The following is a 24,148-nucleotide window of genomic DNA, read 5'->3' as shown; positions in this document are numbered from 1 at the left end:
GTCGTAGATTATGCCACCAGGTATCCAGAAGCAGTGGCTCTGACCAACATCCACGCTGAGACGGTCGCGGATGCCCTCATGCGGATATTCTCCCGGATGGGATTACCCAGGGAGATTATCTCGGATCAGGGTACCCAGTTTACCGCAGAATTCACCCAACACCTCTGGAGGATCTGTGGCATTAAGCCTATTATCAGTGCCCCTTACCACCCCCAGACGAACGGGCTCTGCGAACGATTCAATGGTACCTTGAAGCAGATGCTCCGAACCTTCGCAGAGACCCACAAGGACTGGGAACGTTTCCTGCCGCACCTCCTATTCGCATACCGGGAGGTGCCGCAGGAATCCACAGGGTTCTCCCCGTTTGAATTATTGTTTGGAAGGAGGGTCCGAGGCCCATTGGATCTTATTAGAGAGCATTGGGAGGGAGACCGGAGCACAGATGGCACTCCCATCCTACCATATGTGTTGGCCTTTCGGGACCGCCTAGAAGCATTGACCAAGACGGTAAGGGAAAACCTTCAGGAGGCCCAGACCCGCCAGCGTACATGGTATGATCGGGGAGCCAGGGACCGTAGCTTTCAGGTCGGGCAGAAGGTACTAATTTTAAAACCTGTCCGACATGATAAGTTACAGGCCGCCTGGCAAGGCCCATATAAGGTGGTGGAGCAAAGATGCGATACCACCTATATTATCGGCCCCTGCACAGGGACTGGGGGGCGACGCATGCTCCATGTGAACATGCTGAAGCCCTACCACGAGCGTACTGAGGAGGTAACCGCCATCTGTGCCCCTAACACGGAAGAGTTTGACAGCTTACCCCTCCCCGATTTGCTGGGGGATGGGCAGCTGTCCGGGGATTTAGGGGAGGTTGCGCTGGGAGATCGGCTGAGCCCACAGGAGCGGATCGAGGTACAGCAACTATTGGAAGAGAAACGCGACACGTTCTCTAATGTACCTGGATACACGCCTCTGGCAACTCACTGGGTCGAGACCCCAGGGCAACTACCCATGCGCCAGACGCCATACCGCATTCCAGAAGCGGTACGGGCAAACATGCGTAAGGAGATCGACGAAATGCTCCAACTGGGGGTGATTGAACCCTCAGACAGTCCTTGGGCATCTCCTGTAGTCCTCGTACCAAAGCGAGACGGTACGACCCGCTTCTGCGTGGACTATAGGAGATTGAACGAGAAGACTGTATCTGACGCCTATCCGATGCCCCGGATAGACGAGTTACTGGACAGAATGGCCAGGGGCCAATACCTCACCACTATTGACTTGTGTAAAGGGTATTGGCAAATCCCCCTGGCCCCAGACGCCATCCCGAAGTCGGCCTTTGTCACCCCATTTGGCTTGTACCAGTTTAAGGTCATGCCATTTGGGATGAAAAACGCCCCAGCCACCTTCCAAAGGATGGTGGATCGACTCCTGGATGGATTCCAGGACTATACATGTGCCTACCTGGACGATATTGCTATTTTTAGCAATACGTGGCAGGAACACTTAGCTCACATCGGAGCTGTACTAGATAGGATAAGGGAAGCAGGTCTGACGGATGGAAGATCGGCTCTCCGCTACAACGTTGATTCGTACGTTCCTGGAATCCAAGCTGTTCGTAAGAATAAATCCAGCGGTTCGTCGTTCGCATACCCAAACATCAGTTTAGACTTGATGAAGGGTACAACAGGAATGTTTTATTATGACCAGATGGCCCACTTTTATACACAGACCCCCAGCAGGGGGTCTCAAGCAAGGACATAGCATAACACTCCCACAACACACCCATGACACTCCCACAACACGCCCAGGAGTCTCTGTGTCTGGGAGATAATTTAGTGTACTTTGCTTAAACTAATTATCTCCCAGGCACTAGTTACAAATCATAAAACATAAAATATTAAAAATACACAATACATAGAGGAACTCCCACAAATATTATATTCCCGGATAGCCTGGATCTGAGCGTCCAAGTTGTCCAAATAGCGTTAAGATCCCTCGAACTGCCAGGACGAACCAGTGGCCCAACGCGCAGAATTAAGTAAGACATATAACAAATACAAATAGTAACAACCGGGCCTTAGAATTGCCGGAATTAACAAAATAGAATAAACAGTCACGAGCCACGGTCAGGAATATAGAAAGGAACAAATCATGGGCGTAGGAACCAGGGGGGATGGGGGGGGGGGATCGCATCCCCCCCAGCAAATCATGCGGGGGGGACAGGTTATGGGGAAATCCTCCCCAGCTCCGCCGCCCCCCCTAATGCTGCAGCTGCCCGAGCGCTCTGCACAGAGCCTCAGGCGGCTGCAGCTTTGCCCGGGCTGGTGCGTCCATGAGGGCGCACCGCCCGGGCGCAGCATGAGGAGAGGGGCTGACAGGAGGGAAGCGCTCAGCGCTCCCTCCTGTCACTCCCACACTGTAGCGTGGCCGAGCCCTGTATGGTCCGCGGGTACAGGGAGTATCTGTCTCCTGTACCCGGCCGGACTAACAGGAAGTGCACACTGAGTGTGCACTGAGTGTGCACTTCCTTTTAGTCCGGCCGGGTACAGGAAACAAAATCTCCCTGTACCCGCGGACCATACAGAGCTCGGCCACGCTACAACATAGGTAAGGGAGGGGGGCGGAAGAGAATGACAAGGGAGGGAGGGGGGAGGAAGAGAATGACAAGGGAGGGAGGGGGGAGGAAGAGAATGACAAGGGAGGGAGTGGGAGAAAAAAGAGTGACAAGGGAGGGAGGGGGAGAAAAAAGAGTGACAAGGGAGGGAGGGGGAGAAAAAAGAGTGACAAGGGAGGGAGGGGGAGAAAAAAGAGTGACGAGGGAGGGGGAGAAAAAAGAGTGACGAGGGAGGGGGAGAAAGAGAGTGACAAGGGAGGGAGGGGGAGAAAGAGAGTGACGAGGGAGGGAGGGGGAGAAAGATAGTGACGAGGGAGGGAGGGGGAGAAAGAGAGTGACGAGGGAGGGAGGGGGGAGAAAGAGAGTGGGGAGGGAGGGAGGGGGAGAAAGAGAGTGGGGAGGGAGGGAGGGGGGAGAAAGAGAGTGGGGAGGGAGGGAGGGGGGAGAAAGAGAGTGGGGAGGGAGGGAGGGGGGAGAAAGAGAGTGGGGAGGGAGGGAGGGGGGAGAAAGAGAGTGGGGAGGGAGGGAGGGGGGAGAAAGAGAGTGGGGAGGGAGGGAGGGGGGAGAAAGAGAGTGGGGAGGGAGGGAGGGGGGAGAAAGAGAGTGGGGAGGGAGGGAGGGAGGGGGGAGAAAGAGAGTGGGGAGGGAGGGAGGGAGGGGGGAGAAAGAGAGTGGGGAGGGAGGGAGGGAGGGGGGAGAAAGAGAGTGGGGAGGGAGGGAGGGAGGGGGGAGAAAGAGAGTGGGGAGGGAGGGAGGGAGGGGGGAGAAAGAGAGTGGGGAGGGAGGGAGGGGGGAGAAAGAGAGTGGGGAGGGAGGGAGGGAGGGGGGAGAAAGAGAGTGGGGAGGGAGGGAGGGAGGGGGGAGAAAGAGAGTGGGGAGGGAGGGAGGGAGGGGGGAGAAAGAGAGTGGGGAGGGAGGGAGGGAGGGGGGAGAAAGAGAGTGGGGAGGGAGGGAGGGAGGGGGGAGAAAGAGAGTGGGGAGGGAGGGGGGAGAAAGAGAGTGGGGAGGGAGGGGGGAGAAAGAGAGTGGGGAGGGAGGGGGGAGAAAGAGAGTGGGGAGGGAGGGGGGAGAAAGAGAGTGGGGAGGGAGGGGGGAGAAAGAGAGTGGGGAGGGAGGGGGGAGAAAGAGAGTGGGGAGGGAGGGAGGGAGGGGGGAGAAAGAGAGTGGGGAGGGAGGGAGGGAGGGGGGAGAAAGAGAGTGGGGAGGGAGGGAGGGAGGGGGGAGAAAGAGAGTGGGGAGGGAGGGAGGGGGGAGAAAGAGAGTGGGGAGGGAGGGGGGAGAAAGAGAGTGGGGAGGGAGGGGGGAGAAAGAGAGTGGGGAGGGAGGGGGGAGAAAGAGAGTGGGGAGGGAGGGGGGAGAAAGAGAGTGGGGAGGGAGGGGGGAGAAAGAGAGTGGGGAGGGAGGGGGAGAAAGAGAGTGGGGAGGGAGGGGGAGAAAGAGAGTGGGGAGGGAGGGGGGAGAAAGAGAGTGGGGAGGGAGGGAGGGAGGGGGAGAAAGAGAGTGGGGAGGGAGGGAGGGAGGGGGAGAAAGAGAGTGGGGAGGGAGGGAGGGAGGGGGGAGAAAGAGAGTGGGGAGGGAGGGAGGGAGGGGGGAGAAAGAGAGTGGGGAGGGAGGGAGGGAGGGAGGGGGGAGAAAGAGAGTGGGGAGGGAGGGAGGGAGGGAGGGGGGAGAAAGAGAGTGGGGAGGGAGGGAGGGAGGGAGGGGGGAGAAAGAGAGTGGGGAGGGAGGGGGGAGAAAGAGAGTGGGGAGGGAGGGGGGAGAAAGAGAGTGGGGAGGGAGGGAGTGGGGAGGGAGGGAGGGAGGGGGAGAAAGAGAGTGGGGAGGGGGGAGGGAGATTGACATCCATCACACACAATCACACAATCATGCAACCCTTACACACTCAATGCACCCCGTGCGCGCACACACACACACACAATCATGCAACCCTTACACACACAGACACACTCAATGCACCCTGTACACACACACTCAATGCACCCCTTACAGACACACACACTGCATCCCGTACATACACAGAAACACACCTTGCAGCCCTTACACATACAAACACAGATTCACACAATGCATTCCTTACACACATATCAGGACATCCCCTACACACTCCACCCCCTGTGAACAAAGTCATTGGTGGAATATGAAGGTGGACCCTGGGACCCAGACCTTGAGCTGTGTAAAGGGCCCCCAAAAATGGAGCTGCTTCCCGTTTTCCCAGAACATTGATTTTTGTGACCACAGTTACAAACAGCCTCCAGAGAGCCTGTTCTACACCAGACCAGTGGAGCCAGACTGCAGCTAGAGCCCATCATCATCCTCATCTGGTTGTAAGTAGGCAATCTAGCATATTATTCGTGGCACTAATCTCTAATTTACCTCACATTAAAGAAACACTATAGTCCCCAGAAGCACTGCAGCTTAATGTAGTGGTTCTGGTGTCTATAGCCTGTCCCTGCAGGCCTATTAATGTAAACACGGCGGCACTCCAGCACTGGCGTTAGTTAACATGGCAGAAAAATAATTGGAAAGGGTTAGGGGGGCTACTAATAAGGATAGGGGGAGAGGGGTAGGTAGAAAAATAATTGGAAGGGTTTAGGGGGGCTACTAATATGGATGGGAGGAGGGAGGAGGTAGAAAAATTATTGGAAGGGGTTAGGGGGTACTAATATGTATGGAAGAGGTAGGGTGGGTTCTAATATGCATGGAAGGGGTTGGGGGGGTACTAATATGCATGGAAGGGGTAGGGGCTTAATATGCGTGGAAGGGGTAGGTGGGGTTCTTTTGTGTATGGAAGGGGTAGGGGTGGTTCTAATATTCATGGGAAGGGTAGGGGTGGTTCTAATCAGGAGGATCCCGGCGCTGTATCCGGGTAAGTAAAATCCCTTCCCTGTAGTGACCCTTTATGTTATTATTTAATCATTTATATAGCAACTGCAAATTCCGTAGCGTTGTACAATGGGATAAACAACTCCTAGTTTACGGAATAAGAATATACCTGGCAAGTAAAAATGCTATCCCCCCAGTTTTTTGGGGGTTCCTACGCCCATGGAACAAATACAGAAAGAACAAAGCCAAAGGGTCAGGGATACCAGAAATACGGGAAGTCAAGTCAAGACAAGATCAAAAACCAATAATCAGAATCAGGAACGCGCTCTCGGATAACCAACAGGATGGAAACCACGACAGGGCACTGAACAACTGCAGGTTTGGGTTTAAATAACCCAGTAAATCCTGCTATTGGCTAATTTGAGTCCCATGACCCTAGAACGTGCGTGCACGGCGAAAACGTGCCGCCTCACACACATTCACGTCACTAGTGACGTCATTGTGGGCGCCGTTATTAATTAGCGCTGTCTTGCAGCAGTTGGCGTCCCTTCCAATGCTGTACCCGGCCGCCAATCCACAAACTGCGTGGAGGGGAAAGCTCTGGGGGTGAGGTGAGTAACCTCTTCCTCCTTTAGTGTGACTGCGCCAATCAGGCACAGTCACACTGTGGTGCAGATCGGGCACTGCGATAGTGTGACCGTACCGATCAGGTGTGGTCATCCTGACACGAACACAGCCGAATCGCCACCGGGGTAAAGGTTTGACCGACCGCACACGTGGTGCCTGCCCAAATTAGTTCCAGAGAATCAGTGGTAGCGGTCGGTCAATTTCAGGAGTTCCAAAAAGACAAACAGTTCCCCTGGCTCATAGGTAGCGATTGTTTGCCTTGTTCGTGCGAACAATCCTACGGAAACAACGCTCTCCTGGCTTGTAGTGGAAAGAAGCAGCAGTTTGTGTGAATTTTCCTGTGTAAGTAAGGTCAAGCGCCCAATTTAGAGTTCCAAACACTCGACGACCAAGTCCTGCTGCCTCCTTTCGTGCGACAACATGGTCGCCGTTTTCTCCAGCACGTGTTGTTCGGTTATACGAACGGTGTCCACACAGAGAGCACTTAAGTTTGTGGTTTATTTGAAGTTAATGAGCCAGGGGGGTGGTTGGTGTTCAGTAGATCCATCTACCGAACGCAGGGAAAGTAACTGGGAAAATAAAGTACAAAGCTTTGTCACAACTCGTAACTACAATAAGAACTATTGGGTTGGTAATATAGTCTCTGGATGCTAAAATATGAGACATATATTTTAGAGAACTAGAACTCCCGTGAACCCTGTCATGAGAGCACAGTGCATCAAAGCTGGTAAAACATATAGTGAACAGGATATCACAACTGATAAAGCACAAAGCAATGAGGGCATTAAACTTGGCAAAACACATAGTAATGAGGGCATCAAAGCTGGTAAAATATATAGTGATCAGGATATCACAACTGATAAAGCACATAACGAAGGCATCAAACTTGGCAAAACACATAGTAACCAGGTCATCAAACCTGGCAAAACACGGAGTAACTAAGGCATCAAACTTGGCAAAACACATAGTAACGAGGGCATCAAACTTGGCAAAACACATAGTAACGAGGGCATCAAACTTGGCAAAACACGGAGTAACGAGGGCATCAAACTTGGCAAAATACGGAGTAACGAAGGCATCAAACTTGGCAAAACACATAGTAAGAAGGAGTTCCAAAACGAACAAAAAGACTAACAGTTCCCCTGGCTCATAGGTAGCGATTGTTTGCCTTGTTCGTGCGAACAATCCTACCGAAACAGCGCTCTCCTGGCTTGTAGTGGAAAGAAGCAGGCGTTCGTGTGAATTTTCCTGTGTTCGTGAGGTCAAGTGCCTTAGAGTTCCAGACACTCGACGACCAAGTCCAGCTGCCTGCTTTCGTGCGACAAAATGGTCGCCGTTTTCTTTAGCACGTGTTGTTCGATTATACGAATGGTGTCCACACAGAGAGAGCACTTAAGTTTGTGGTTTATTTGAAGTTAATGAGCCAGGGGGGTGGTCGGTGTTCGGTAGATCCATCTACCGAACGCAGGGAAAGTAACTTGGAGAATAAAAACACATAGTAACCAGGGCATCAAACTTGGCAAAACACATAGTAACGAAGGCATCAAAGCTGGTAAAAGATGGAAATGCTGTGGTAACCTATAACTTCTTGATATTTTAGTGCAATGATTTTGCTCTTGATTTCTTACTTATAGGGCTCTTCATAAAAGTTAAAATTGCCAGAAATTCTAAGTGAATTTCCAATTGAATTATAAAGTAGCCAAATGGAAACCAGAACTGACCTTCCGGATTATGCAGTAAAGTCTGATTCTGATTGGGTAAACCCATCCGGTGCTGGACAGGGCTATTGGGATTGCAAACTCCAGACAATATTCACACTATCTAACCGTATATGCATTTTGCAGAGCAGGCTCTAAATGGGCCGAAATTTAGTGCAGATTTCAGCTGGACTGGCTAATAGTGCTCAGATTGTTAAAATATGAATAGCTTGCGAGCTATCTGCCAAGTTAATAAAGAAAGCATATGGAGGTCAATATGACCCCCGTATTAGGGAGATTTGAAACAGCAGCCATGCCACAGGGTTGTGCATATCTGCTAAACAGTGAGCAGTTAGTGCCTGCTCACTGTAACTATAAACTGGTGACTGGGTAGCCATGGGATGGAGATTGCAAGGTAAAGGGGGGCCTCTGCAACATGATGTCCCCCCCACCCCACCCATGGGCATTGGGTGGGGGCTTTACATTAAATAATTGGGGTTATTTACTAAACACTGAATGAATCCAGAACCCATCATTCCTTGTTTAAAATACTGAGGGTGCAGAGAGTGGCCATTACATACAGTCCAGAATTAATCATACATTCTGTGGATATCTTCCTCTAGGTCCCAGAGGCAGTGACTCCCGTCTCATGGCTGAAGATGCCCCCCCTGTGCCAGAGACTGCCACAAACCCCTTTATCCGGGAAGGATCTCTGAAGGTGAGGTATTCTGGCATACAATTATTACATATCAACAATGGCTAGTCTTGCTCCCCTTTATAGTGGGAAATATAGGTTCCAAGGTGAGCCACCACTAATTTGTTTATATTGTTTGGCTTGCATTATTGGTTTTATATGAAAATACAGAATACTACTATACATAGCTGTATGATACCACGTGCTTCCATATATCTCTGTATGATACCACGTGCTGCCATATATCGCTGTATGGTACCACGTGCTGCCATATATCTCTGTATGATACCACGTGCTGCCATATATCGCTGTATGATACCACGTGCTGCCATATATTGCTGTATGATACCACGTGCTGCCATAAATCTCTGTATGATACCACGTGCTGCCATATATCTCTGTATGATACCACGTGCTGCCATATATCTCTGTATGATACCACGTGCTGCCATATATCTCTGTATGATACCACGTGCTGCCATATATCTCTGTATGATACCACGTGCTGCCATATATCGCTGTATGATACCACGTGCTTCCATATATCTCTGTATGATACCACGTGCTGCCATATATCGCTGTATGGTACCACGTGCTGCCATATATCTCTGTATGATACCACGTGCTGCCATATATCTCTGTATGATACCACGTGCTTCCATATATCTCTGTATGATACCACGTGCTGCCATATATTGCTGTATGATACCACGTGCTGCCATATATATCTCTGTATGATACCACGTGCTGCCATTTATCTCTGTATGATACCACGTGCTGCCGTATATCGCTTTATGATACCACGTGCTGCCATATATATCTCTGTATGATACCACGTGCTTCCATATATCTCTGTATGATACCACGTGCTGCCATATATATCTCTGTATGATACCACGTGCTGCCATATATATCTCTGTATGATACCACGTGCTGCCATATATCGCTGTATGATACCACGTGCTGCCATATATCGCTGTATGATACCACGTGCTTCCATATATCTCTGTATGATACCACGTGCTGCCATATATCGCTGTATGATACCACGTGCTTCCATATATCTCTGTATGATACCACGTGCTGCCATATATCACTGTATGATACCACGTGCTGCCATATATATCTCTGTATGATACCACGTGCTTCCATATATCTCTGTATGATACCACGTGCTGCCATATATATCTCTGTATGATACCACGTGCTGCCATATATCTATGTATGATACCACGTGCTGCCATATATATCGCTGTATGATACCACGTGCTTCCATATATCGCTGTATGGTACCACGTGCTGCCATATATCGCTGTATGATACCACGTGCTGCCATATATCGCTGTATGATACTACGTTCTCCCATATATCGCTGTATGATACCACGTGCTGCCGTATATCTCTTTATGATACCACGTGCTTCCATATATCTCTGTATGATACCACGTGCTGCCATATATCGCTGTATGATACCACGTGCTGCTGTATATCGCTTTATGATACCACGTGCTTCCATATATCTCTGTATGATACTACGTGCTGCCGTATATATCGCTGTATGATACCACGTGCTGCCGTATATCGCTTTATGATACCACGTGCTTCCATATATCTCTGTATGATACCACGTGCTGCCATATATATCGCTGTATGATACCACGTGCTGCCATATATCTCTGTATGATACAGCGTGCTGCCGTATATCGCTGTATGATACCACGTGCTGCCATATATCTCTGTATGATACCACGTGCTGCCATATATCTCTGTATGATACCACTTGCTGCCATATATCGCTGTATGATACCACGTGCTGCCATATATCGCTGTATGATACCACGTGCTGCCATATATCGCTGTATGATACCACGTGCTGCCGTATATCGCTGTATGATACCACGTGCTGCCATATATCTCTGTATGATACCACGTGCTGCCACATATCTCTGTATGATACCACGTGCTGCCATATATCTATGTATGATACCAGGTGCTGCCATATATCTCTGTAAGATACCACGTGCTGCCATATATCTCTGTATGATACCACGTGCTGCCATATATCTCTGTATGATACCACGTGCTGCCATATATCTCTGTATGATACCACGTGCTGCCATATATATCACTGTATGATACCAGGTGCTGCCATATATCTCTGTATGATACCACGTGCTGCCATATATCTCTGTATGATACCACGTGCTGCCATATATATCGCTGTATGATACCACGTGCTTCCATATATCGCTGTATGGTACCACGTGCTTCCATATATCGCTGTATGATACCACGTGCTGCCATATATCGCTGTATGATACCACGTGCTGCCATATATCGCTGTATGATACTACGTGCTGCCATATATTGCTGTATGATACCACGTGCTGCCATATATTGCTGTATGATACCACGTGCTGCCGTATATCGCTTTATGATACCACGTGCTTCCTTATATCTCTGTATGATACCACGTGCTTCCATATATCTCTGTATGATACCACGTGCTGCCATATATCGCTGTATGATACCACGTGCTTCCATATATCTCTGTATGATACCACGTGCTGCCATATATCGCTGTATGATACCACGTGCTGCCATATATCGCTTTATGATACCACGTGCTGCCATATATCGCTGTATGATACTACGTGCTGCCATATATTGCTGTATGATACCACGTGCTGCCGTGCCGTATATCGCTTTATGATACCACGTGCTTCCATATATCTCTGTATGATACCACGTGCTGCCATATATCGCTGTATGATACCACGTGCTGCCATATATCGCTTTATGATACCACGTGCTGCCATATATATCTCAGTATGATACCACGTGCTTCCATATATCTCTGTATGATACCACGTGCTGCCATATATCTCTGTATGATACCACGTGCTGCCATATATTGTTGTATGATACCACGTGCTGCCATATATCGCTGTATACCACGTGCTTCCATATATCTCTGTATGATACCACGTGCTGCCATATATTGCTGTATGATACCACGTGCTGCCATATATCGCTGTATGATACCACGTGCTGCCATATATCGCTGTATGATACCACGTGCTGCCGTATATCTCTGTATGATACCACGTGCTGCCATATATATCGCTGTATGATACCACCTGCTGCCATATATCGCTTTATGATACCACGTGCTGCCATATATCGCTGTATGATACCACGTGCTGCCGTATATCTCTGTATGATACCACGTGCTGCCATATATATCGCTGTATGATACCACGTGCTGCCATATATCGCTTTATGATACCACGTGCTGCCATATATCGCTGTATGATACTACGTGCTGCCATATATTGCTGTATGATACCACGTGCTGCCGTGCCGTATATCGCTTTATGATACCAAGTGCTTCCATATATCTCTGTATGATACCACGTGCTGCCATATATCGCTGTATGATACCACGTGCTGCCATATATCGCTGTATGATACCACGTGCTGCCATATATATCGCTGTATGATACCATGTGCTGCCATATATCTCAGTATGATACCACGTGCTTCCATATATCTCTGTATGATACCACGTGCTGCCATATATCGCTGTATGATACCACGTGCTGCCATATATCGCTGTATACCACGTGCTTCCATATATCTCTGTATGATACCACGTGCTGCCATATATTGCTGTATGATACCACGTGCTGCCATATATCGCTATATGATACCACGTGCTGCCATATATCGCTGTATGATACCACGTGCTGCCGTATATCTCTGTATGATACCACGTGCTGCCATATATATCGCTGTATGATACCACGTGCTGCCATATATCGCTGTATGATACCACGTGCTTCCATATATCTCTGTATGATACCACGTGCTGCCATATATCGCTGTATGATACCACGTGCTGCCATATATCGCTTTATGATACCACGTGCTGCCATATATCGCTGTATGATACCACGTGCTTCCATATATCTCTGTATGATACCACGTGCTGCCATATATCGCTGTATGATACCACGTGCTGCCATATATCGCTGTATGATACCACGTGCTGCCATATATTGCTGTATGATACCACGTGCTGCCGTGCCGTATATCGCTTTATGATACCACGTGCTTCCATATATCTCTGTATGATACCACGTGCTGCCATATATCGCTGTATGATACCACGTGCTGCCATATATCGCTTTATGATACCACGTGCTGCCATATATATCGCTGTATGATACCATGTGCTGCCATATATCTCAGTATGATACCACGTGCTTCCATATATCGCTGTATACCACGTGCTTCCATATATCTCTGTATGATACCACGTGCTGCCATATATTGCTGTATGATACCACGTGCTGCCATATATCGCTGTATGATACCACGTGCTGCCATATATCTCTGTATGATACCACGTGCTGCTGTATATCGCTGTATGATACCACGTGCTGCCATATATCGCTGTATGATACCACGTGCTGCCGTATATCTCTGTATGATACCACGTGCTGCCATATATATCGCTGTATGATACCACGTGCTGCCATATATCGCTTTATGATACCACGTGCTGCCATATATCGCTGTATGATACTACGTGCTGCCATATATTGCTGTATGATACCACGTGCTGCCGTGCCGTATATCGCTTTATGATACCAAGTGCTTCCATATATCTCTGTATGATACCACGTGCTGCCATATATCTCTGTATGATACCACGTGCTGCCATATATCGCTGTATGATACCACGTGCTGCCATATATCGCTTTATGATACCACGTGCTGCCATATATCGCTGTATGATACCACGTGCTGCCATATATCGCTGTATACCACGTGCTTCCATATATCTCTGTATGATACCACGTGCTGCCATATATCGCTATATGATACCACGTGCTGCCATATATCGCTGTATGATACCACGTGCTGCCGTATATCTCTGTATGATACCACGTGCTGCCATATATATCGCTGTATGATACCACGTGCTGCCATATATCGCTGTATGATACCACTTGCTTCCATATATCTCTGTATGATACCACGTGCTGCCATATATCGCTGTATGATACCACGTGCTGCCATATATCGCTTTATGATACCACGTGCTGCCATATATCGCTGTATGATACCACGTGCTTCCATATATCTCTGTATGATACCACGTGCTGCCATATATCGCTGTATGATACCACGTGCTGCCATATATCGCTGTATGATACCACGTGCTGCCATATATTGCTGTATGGTACCACGTGCTGCCATATATCTCTGTATGATACCACGTGCTGCCATATATCGCTGTATGGTACCACGTGCTTCCATATATCTCTGTATGATACCACGTGCTGCCATATATCGCTGTATGGTACCACGTGCTGCCATATATCTCTGTATGATACCACGTGCTGCCATATATCTCTGTATGATACCACGTGCTTCCATATATTGCTGTATGATACCACGTGCTGCCATATATATCTCTGTATGATACCACGTGCTGCCATATATCGCTGTATGATACCACGTGCTGCCATATATCGCTGTATGATACCACGTGCTTCCATATATCTCTGTATGATACCACGTGCTGCCATATATCGCTGTATGATACCACGTGCTTCCATATATCTCTGTATGATACCACGTGCTGCCATATATCGCTGTATGATACCACGTGCTTCCATATATCTCTGTATGATACCACGTGCTGCCATATATCACTGTATGATACCACGTGCTGCCATATGTATCTCTGTATGATACCACGTGCTTCCATATATCTCTGTATGATACCACGTGCTGCCATATATATCTCTGTATGATACCACGTGCTGCCATATATCTCTGTATGATACCACGTGCTGCCATATATATCGCTGTATGATACCACGTGCTTCCATATATCGCTGTATGGTACCACGTGCTGCCATATATCGCTGTATGATACCACGTGCTGCCATATATCGCTGTATGATACTACGTGCTGCCATATATCGCTGTATGATACCACGTGCTGCCGTATATCGCTTTATGATACCACGAGCTTCCATATATCTCTGTATGATACCACGTGCTGCCATATATCGCTGTATGGTACCACGTGCTGCCATATATCTCTGTATGATACCACGTGCTGCCATATATATCTCTGTATGATACCACGTGCTGCCCTATATCGCTGTATGATACCACGTGCTGCCATATATCGCTGTATGATACCACGTGCTTCCATATATCTCTGTATGATACCACGTGCTGCCATATATCGCTGTATGATACCACGTGCTTCCATATATCTCTGTATGATACCACGTGCTGCCATATATCGCTGTATGATACCACGTGCTTCCATATATCTCTGTATGATACCACGTGCTGCCATATATCACTGTATGATACCACGTGCTGCCATATGTATCTCTGTATGATACCACGTGCTTCCATATATCTCTGTATGATACCACGTGCTGCCATATATATCTCTGTATGATACCACGTGCTGCCATATATCTCTGTATGATACCATGTGCTGCCATATATATCGCTGTATGATACCACGTGCTTCCATATATCGCTGTATGATACTACGTGCTGCCATATATCGCTGTATGATACCACGTGCTGCCGTATATCGCTTTATGATACCACGTGCTTCCATATATCTCTGTATGATACCATGTGCTGCCATATATCGCTGTATGATACCACGTGCTGCCGTATATCGCTTTATGATACCACGTGCTTCCATATATCTCTGTATGATACTACGTGCTGCCGTATATATCGCTGTATGATACCACGTGCTGCCGTATATCGCTTTATGATACCACGTGCTTCCATATATCTCTGTATGATACCACGTGCTGCAATATATATCGCTGTATGATACCACGTGCTGCCATATATCTCTGTATGATACCACGTGCTGCCGTATATCGCTGTATGATACCACGTGCTGCCATATATCTCTGTATGATACCACGTGCTGCCATATATCTCTGTATGATACCACGTGCTGCCATATATCTCTGTATGATACCACTTGCTGCCATATATCGCTGTATGATACCACGTGCTGCCATATATCGCTGTATGATACCACGTGCTGCCGTATATCGCTGTATGATACCACGTGCTGCCATATATCTCTGTATGATACCACGTGCTGCCATATATCTCTGTATGATACCACGTGCTGCCATATATATCGCTGTATGATACCACGTGCTTCCATATATCGCTGTATGGTCCCACGTGCTTCCATATATCGCTGTATGATACCATGTGCTGCCATATATCGCTGTATGATACCACGTGCTGCCATATATCGCTGTATGATACTACGTGCTGCCATATATTGCTGTATGATACCACGTGCTGCCATATATTGCTGTATGATACCACGTGCTGCCGTATATCGCTTTATGATACCACGTGCTTCCATATATCTCTGTATGATACCACGTGCTTCCATATATCTCTGTATGATACCACGTGCTGCCATATATCGCTGTATGATACCACGTGCTTCCATATATCTCTGTATGATACCACGTGCTGCCATATATCGCTGTATGATACCACGTGCTGCCATATATCGCTTTATGATACCACGTGCTGCCATATATCGCTGTATGATACTACGTGCTGCCATATATTGCTGTATGATACCACGTGCTGCCGTGCCGTATATCGCTTTATGATACCACGTGCTTCTATATATCTCTGTATGATACCACGTGCTGCCATATATCGCTGTATGATACCACGTGCTGCCATATATCGCTTTATGATACCACGTGCTGCCATATATATCGCTGTATGATACCATGTGCTGCCATATATCTCAGTATGATACCACGTGCTTCCATATATCTCTGTATGATACCACGTGCTGCCATATATCTATGTATGATACCAGGTGCTGCCATATATCTCTGTATGATACCACGTGCTGCCATATATCTCTGTATGATACCACGTGCTGCCATATATCGCTGTATGATACCACGTGCTGCCATATATCGCTGTATGATACCACGTGCTGCCATATAGCGCTGTATGATACTACGTGCTGCCATATATTGCTGTATGATACCACGTGCTGCCATATATTGCTGTATGATACCACGTGCTTCCATATATCTCTGTATGATACCACGTGCTGCCATATATCGCTGTATGATACCACGTGCTTCCATATATCTCTGTATGATACCACGTGCTGCCATATATCGCTGTATGATACCACGTGCTGCCATATATCGCTTTATGATACCACGTGCTGCCATATATCGCTGTATGATACTACGTGCTGCCATATATTGCTGTATGATACCACGTGCTGCCGTGCCGTATATCGCTTTATGATACCACGTGCTTCCATATATCTCTGTATGATACCACGTGCTGCCATATATCGCTGTATGATACCACGTGCTGCCATATATCGCTTTATGATACCACGTGCTGCCATATATATCGCTGTATGATACCATGTGCTGCCATATATCTCAGTATGATACCACGTGCTTCCATATATCTCTGTATGATACCACGTGCTGCCATATATCTCTGTATGATACCACGTGCTGCCATATATCGCTGTATGATACCACGTGCTGCCATATATCGCTGTATACCAAGTGCTTCCATATATCTCTGTATGATACCACGTGCTGCCATATATCGCTGTATACCAAGTGCTTCCATATATCTCTGTATGATACCATGTGCTGCCATATATTGCTGTATGATACCACGTGCTGCCATATATCACTGTATGATACCACGTGCTGCCATATATCGCTGTATGATACCACGTGCTGCCGTATATCGCTTTATGATACCACGTGCTTCCATATATCTCTGTATGATACCACGTGCTGCCATATATCGCTGTATGGTACCACGTGCTGCCATATATCTCTGTATGATACCACGTGCTGCCATATATCTCTGTATGATACCACGTGCTTCCATATATTGCTGTATGATACCACGTGCTGCCATATATATCTCTGTATGATACCACGTGCTGCCCTATATCGCTGTATGATACCACGTGCTGCCATATATCGCTGTATGATACCACGTGCTTCCATATATCTCTGTATGATACCACGTGCTGCCATATATCGCTGTATGATACCACGTGCTTCCATATATCTCTGTATGATACCACGTGCTGCCATATATCGCTGTATGATACCACGTGCTTCCATATATCTCTGTATGATACCACGTGCTGCCATATATCACTGTATGATACCACGTGCTGCCATATGTATCTCTGTATGATACCACGTGCTTCCATATATCTCTGTATGATACCACGTGCTGCCATATATATCTCTGTATGATACCACGTGCTGCCATATATCTCTGTATGATACCATGTGCTGCCATATATATCGCTGTATGATACCACGTGCTTCCATATATCGCTGTATGATACTACGTGCTGCCATATATCGCTGTATGATACCACGTGCTGCCGTATATCGCTTTATGATACCACGTGCTTCCATATATCTCTGTATGATACCATGTGCTGCCATATATCGCTGTATGATACCACGTGCTGCCGTATATCGCTTTATGATACCACGTGCTTCCATATATCTCTGTATGATACTACGTGCTGCCGTATATATCGCTGTATGATACCACGTGCTGCCGTATATCGCTTTATGATACCACGTGCTTCCATATATCTCTGTATGATACCACGTGCTGCAATATATATCGCTGTATGATACCACGTGCTGCCATATATCTCTGTATGATACCACGTGCTGCCGTATATCGCTGTATGATACCACGTGCTGCCATATATCTCTGTATGATACCACGTGCTGCCATATATCTCTGTATGATACCACGTGCTGCCATATATCTCTGTATGATACCACTTGCTGCCATATATCGCTGTATGATACCACGTGCTGCCATATATCGCTGTATGATACCACGTGCTGCCGTATATCGCTGTATGATACCACGTGCTGCCATATATCTCTGTATGATACCACGTGCTGCCATATATCTCTGTATGATACCACGTGCTGCCATATATATCGCTGTATGATACCACGTGCTTCCATATATCGCTGTATGGTCCCACGTGCTTCCATATATCGCTGTATGATACCATGTGCTGCCATATATCGCTGTATGATACCACGTGCTGCCATATATCGCTGTATGATACTACGTGCTGCCATATATTGCTGTATGATACCACGTGCTGCCATATATTGCTGTATGATACCACGTGCTGCCGTATATCGCTTTATGATACCACGTGCTTCCATATATCTCTGTATGATACCACGTGCTTCCATATATCTCTGTATGATACCACGTGCTGCCATATATCGCTGTATGATACCACGTGCTGCCCTATATCTCTGTATGATACCACGTGCTGCCATATATCGCTGTATGATACCACGTGCTGCCATATATCGCTTTATGATACCACGTGCTGCCATATATCGCTGTATGATACTACGTGCTGCCATATATTGCTGTATGATACCACGTGCTGCCGTGCCGTATATCGCTTTATGATACCACGTGCTTCTATATATCTCTGTATGATACCACGTGCTGCCATATATCGCTGTATGATACCACGTGCTGCCATATATCGCTTTATGATACCACGTGCTGCCATATATATCGCTGTATGATACCATGTGCTGCCATATATCTCAGTATGATACCACGTGCTTCCATATATCTCTGTATGATACCACGTGCTGCCATATATCTATGTATGATACCAGGTGCTGCCATATATCTCTGTATGATACCACGTGCTGCCATATATCTCTGTATGATACCACGTGCTGCCATATATCGCTGTATGATACCACGTGCTGCCCTATATCTCTGTATGATACCACGTGCTGCCATATATCGCTGTATGATACCACGTGCTGCCATATATCGCTTTATGATACCACGTGCTGCCATATATCGCTGTATGATACTACGTGCTGCCATATATTGCTGTATGATACCACGTGCTGCCGTGCCGTATATCGCTTTATGATACCACGTGCTTCTATATATCTCTGTATGATACCACGTGCTGCCATATATCGCTGTATGATACCACGTGCTGCCATATATCGCTTTATGATACCACGTGCTGCCATATATATCGCTGTATGATACCATGTGCTGCCATATATCTCAGTATGATACCACGTGCTTCCATATATCTCTGTATGATACCACGTGCTGCCATATATCTATGTATGATACCAGGTGCTGCCATATATCTCTGTATGATACCACGTGCTGCCATATATCTCTGTATGATACCACGTGCTGCCATATATCGCTGTATGATACCACGTGCTGCCATATATCGCTGTATGATACCACGTGCTGCCATATAGCGCTGTATGATACTACGTGCTGCTATATATTGCTGTATGATACCACGTGCTGCCATATATTGCTGTATGATACCACGTGCTTCCATATATCTCTGTATGATACCACGTGCTTCCATATATTGCTGTATGATACCACGTGCTGCCATATATATCTCTGTATGATACCACGTGCTGCCCTATATCGCTGTATGATACCACGTGCTGCCATATATCGCTGTATGATACCACGTGCTTCCATATATCTCTGTATGATACCACGTGCTGCCATATATCGCTGTATGATACCACGTGCTTCCATATATCTCTGTATGATACCACGTGCTGCCATATATCGCTGTATGATACCACGTGCTTCCATATATCTCTGTATGATACCACGTGCTGCCATATATCACTGTATGATACCACGTGCTGCCATATGTATCTCTGTATGATACCACGTGCTTCCATATATCTCTGTATGATACCACGTGCTGCCATATATATCTCTGTATGATACCACGTGCTGCCATATATCTCTGTATGATACCATGTGCTGCCATATATATCGCTGTATGATACCACGTGCTTCCATATATCGCTGTATGATACTACGTGCTGCCATATATCGCTGTATGATACCACGTGCTGCCGTATATCGCTTTATGATACCACGTGCTTCCATATATCTCTGTATGATACCATGTGCTGCCATATATCGCTGTATGATACCACGTGCTGCCGTATATCGCTTTATGATACCACGTGCTTCCATATATCTCTGTATGATACTACGTGCTGCCGTATATATCGCTGTATGATACCACGTGCTGCCGTATATCGCTTTATGATACCACGTGCTTCCATATATCTCTGTATGATACCACGTGCTGCAATATATATCGCTGTATGATACCACGTGCTGCCATATATCTCTGTATGATACCACGTGCTGCCGTATATCGCTGTATGATACCACGTGCTGCCATATATCTCTGTATGATACCACGTGCTGCCATATATCTCTGTATGATACCACGTGCTGCCATATATCTCTGTATGATACCACTTGCTGCCATATATCGCTGTATGATACCACGTGCTGCCATATATCGCTGTATGATACCACGTGCTGCCGTATATCGCTGTATGATACCACGTGCTGCCATATATCTCTGTATGATACCACGTGCTGCCATATATCTCTGTATGATACCACGTGCTGCCATATATATCGCTGTATGATACCACGTGCTTCCATATATCGCTGTATGGTCCCACGTGCTTCCATATATCGCTGTATGATACCATGTGCTGCCATATATCGCTGTATGATACCACGTGCTGCCATATATCGCTGTATGATACTACGTGCTGCCATATATTGCTGTATGATACCACGTGCTGCCATATATTGCTGTATGATACCACGTGCTGCCGTATATCGCTTTATGATACCACGTGCTTCCATATATCTCTGTATGATACCACGTGCTTCCATATATCTCTGTATGATACCACGTGCTGCCATATATCGCTGTATGATACCACGTGCTTCCATATATCTCTGTATGATACCACGTGCTGCCATATATCGCTGTATGATACCACGTGCTGCCATATATCGCTTTATGATACCACGTGCTGCCATATATCGCTGTATGATACTACGTGCTGCCATATATTGCTGTATGATACCACGTGCTGCCGTGCCGTATATCGCTTTATGATACCACGTGCTTCTATATATCTCTGTATGATACCACGTGCTGCCATATATCGCTGTATGATACCACGTGCTGCCATATATCGCTTTATGATACCACGTGCTGCCATATATATCGCTGTATGATACCATGTGCTGCCATATATCTCAGTATGATACCACGTGCTTCCATATATCTCTGTATGATACCACGTGCTGCCATATATCTATGTATGATACCAGGTGCTGCCATATATCTCTGTATGATACCACGTGCTGCCATATATCTCTGTATGATACCACGTGCTGCCATATATCGCTGTATGATACCACGTGCTGCCATATATCGCTGTATGATACCACGTGCTGCCATATAGCGCTGTATGATACTACGTGCTGCCATATATTGCTGTATGATACCACGTGCTGCCATATATTGCTGTATGATACCACGTGCTTCCATATATCTCTGTATGATACCACGTGCTGCCATATATCGCTGTATGATACCACGTGCTTCCATATATCTCTGTATGATACCACGTGCTGCCATATATCGCTGTATGATACCACGTGCTGCCATATATCGCTTTATGATACCACGTGCTGCCATATATCGCTGTATGATACTACGTGCTGCCATATATTGCTGTATGATACCACGTGCTGCCGTGCCGTATATCGCTTTATGATACCACGTGCTTCCATATATCTCTGTATGATACCACGTGCTGCCATATATCGCTGTATGATACCACGTGCTGCCATATATCGCTTTATGATACCACGTGCTGCCATATATATCGCTGTATGATACCATGTGCTGCCATATATCTCAGTATGATACCACGTGCTTCCATATATCTCTGTATGATACCACGTGCTGCCATATATTGCTGTATGATACCACGTGCTGCCATATATTGCTGTATGATACCACGTGCTGCCATATATCGCTGTATGATACCACGTGCTGCCATATATCTCTGTATGATACCACGTGCTGCCATATATATCGCTGTATGATACCACGTGCTGCCATATATCGCTGTATGATACCACGTGCTGCCATATATCGCTGTATGATACCACGTGCTGCCATATATCTCTGTATGATACCACGTGCTGCCATATATCGCTGTATGATACCACGTGCTGCCATATATCGCTGTATACCAAGTGCTTCCATATATCTCTCTATGATACCATGTGCTGCCATATATTGCTGTATGATACCACGTGCTGCCATATATCACTGTATGATACCACGTGCTGCCATATATCGCTGTATGATACCACGTGCTGCCGTATATATCGCTGTATGATACCACGTGCTGCCATATATCGCTGTATGATACCACGTGCTGCCATATATTGCTGTATGATACCTCGTGCTGCCATATATCGCTGTATGATACCACGTGCTGCCATATATCTCTGTATGATACCACGTGCTGCCATATATATCGCTGTATGATACCACGTGCTGCCATATATCGCTGTATGATACCACGTGCTGCCATATATCGCTGTATGATACCACGTGCTGCCATATATATCGCTGTATGATACCACGTGCTGCCATATATATCGCTGTATGATACCACGTGCTGCCATATATCTCTGTATGATACCACGTGCTGCCATATATCTCTGTATGATACCACGTGCTTCCATATATCGCTGTATGATACCACGTGCTGCCATATATCTCTGTATGATACCACGTGCTTCCATATATCGCTGTATGATACTACGTGCAGCCATATATCGCTGTATGATACCACGTGCTGCCATATATCGCTGTATGATACCACGTGCTGCCATATATATCGCTGTATGATACCACGTCCTTCCATATATCGCTGTATGATACCGCGTGCTGCCATATATCGCTGTATGATACCGCGTGCTGCCATATATCTCTGTATGATACCACGTGCTGCCATATATCGCTGTATGATACCGCGTGCTGCCATATATCTCTGTATGATACCACGTGCTGCCATATATCGCTGTATGATACCACGTGCTGCCATATATCTCTGTATGATACCACGTGCTGCCATATATCTCTGTATGATACCACGTGCTGCCATATATCTCTGTATGATACCACATACTGCCATATATCGCTGTATGATACCACGTGCTGCCATATATCGCTGTATGATACCACGTGCTGCCATATATCTCTGTATGATACTACGTGCTGCAATATATCTCTGTATGATACCACGTGCTGCCATATATTGCTGTATGATACCACGTGCTTCCATATATCTCTGTATGATACCACGTGCTGCAATATATCTCTGTATGATACCACGTGCTGCCATATATCTCTGTATGATACCACGTGCTTCCATATATCGCTGTATGATACCACGTGCTGCCATATATCTCTGTATGATACCACGTGCTGCAATATATCTCTGTATGATACCACGTGCTGCAATATATCTCTGTATGATACCACATGCTGCAATATATATCGCTGTATGATACCACGTGCTTCCATATATCTCTGTATGATACCACGTGCTTCCATATATCTCTGTATGATACCACGTGCTGCCATATATC

At 46.7% G+C, this 24,148-nt stretch overlaps 1 protein-coding gene across 1 annotated transcript in view; it reads left to right on the top strand.

Moving 5' to 3' along the window:
• SPAG17 (sperm associated antigen 17) overlaps window positions 1-24,148 on the top strand; it is a 355,700-nt gene that overhangs the window by 209,493 nt on the left and 122,059 nt on the right. The window contains exon 19 of the mRNA XM_063445995.1: window positions 8,388-8,482. Coding sequence (XP_063302065.1) covers window positions 8,388-8,482 — 95 coding nt within the window. The remainder of the gene's footprint in view (window positions 1-8,387; window positions 8,483-24,148) is intronic.

This window comes from Pelobates fuscus, chromosome 1 (genome assembly GCF_036172605.1).
Source record: "Pelobates fuscus isolate aPelFus1 chromosome 1, aPelFus1.pri, whole genome shotgun sequence".
NCBI lineage: Eukaryota > Metazoa > Chordata > Amphibia > Anura > Pelobatidae > Pelobates > Pelobates fuscus.
The sequence above is the reverse complement of the archived record's forward strand: the minus strand, read 5'-3'. Positions and strand labels throughout refer to the sequence as shown.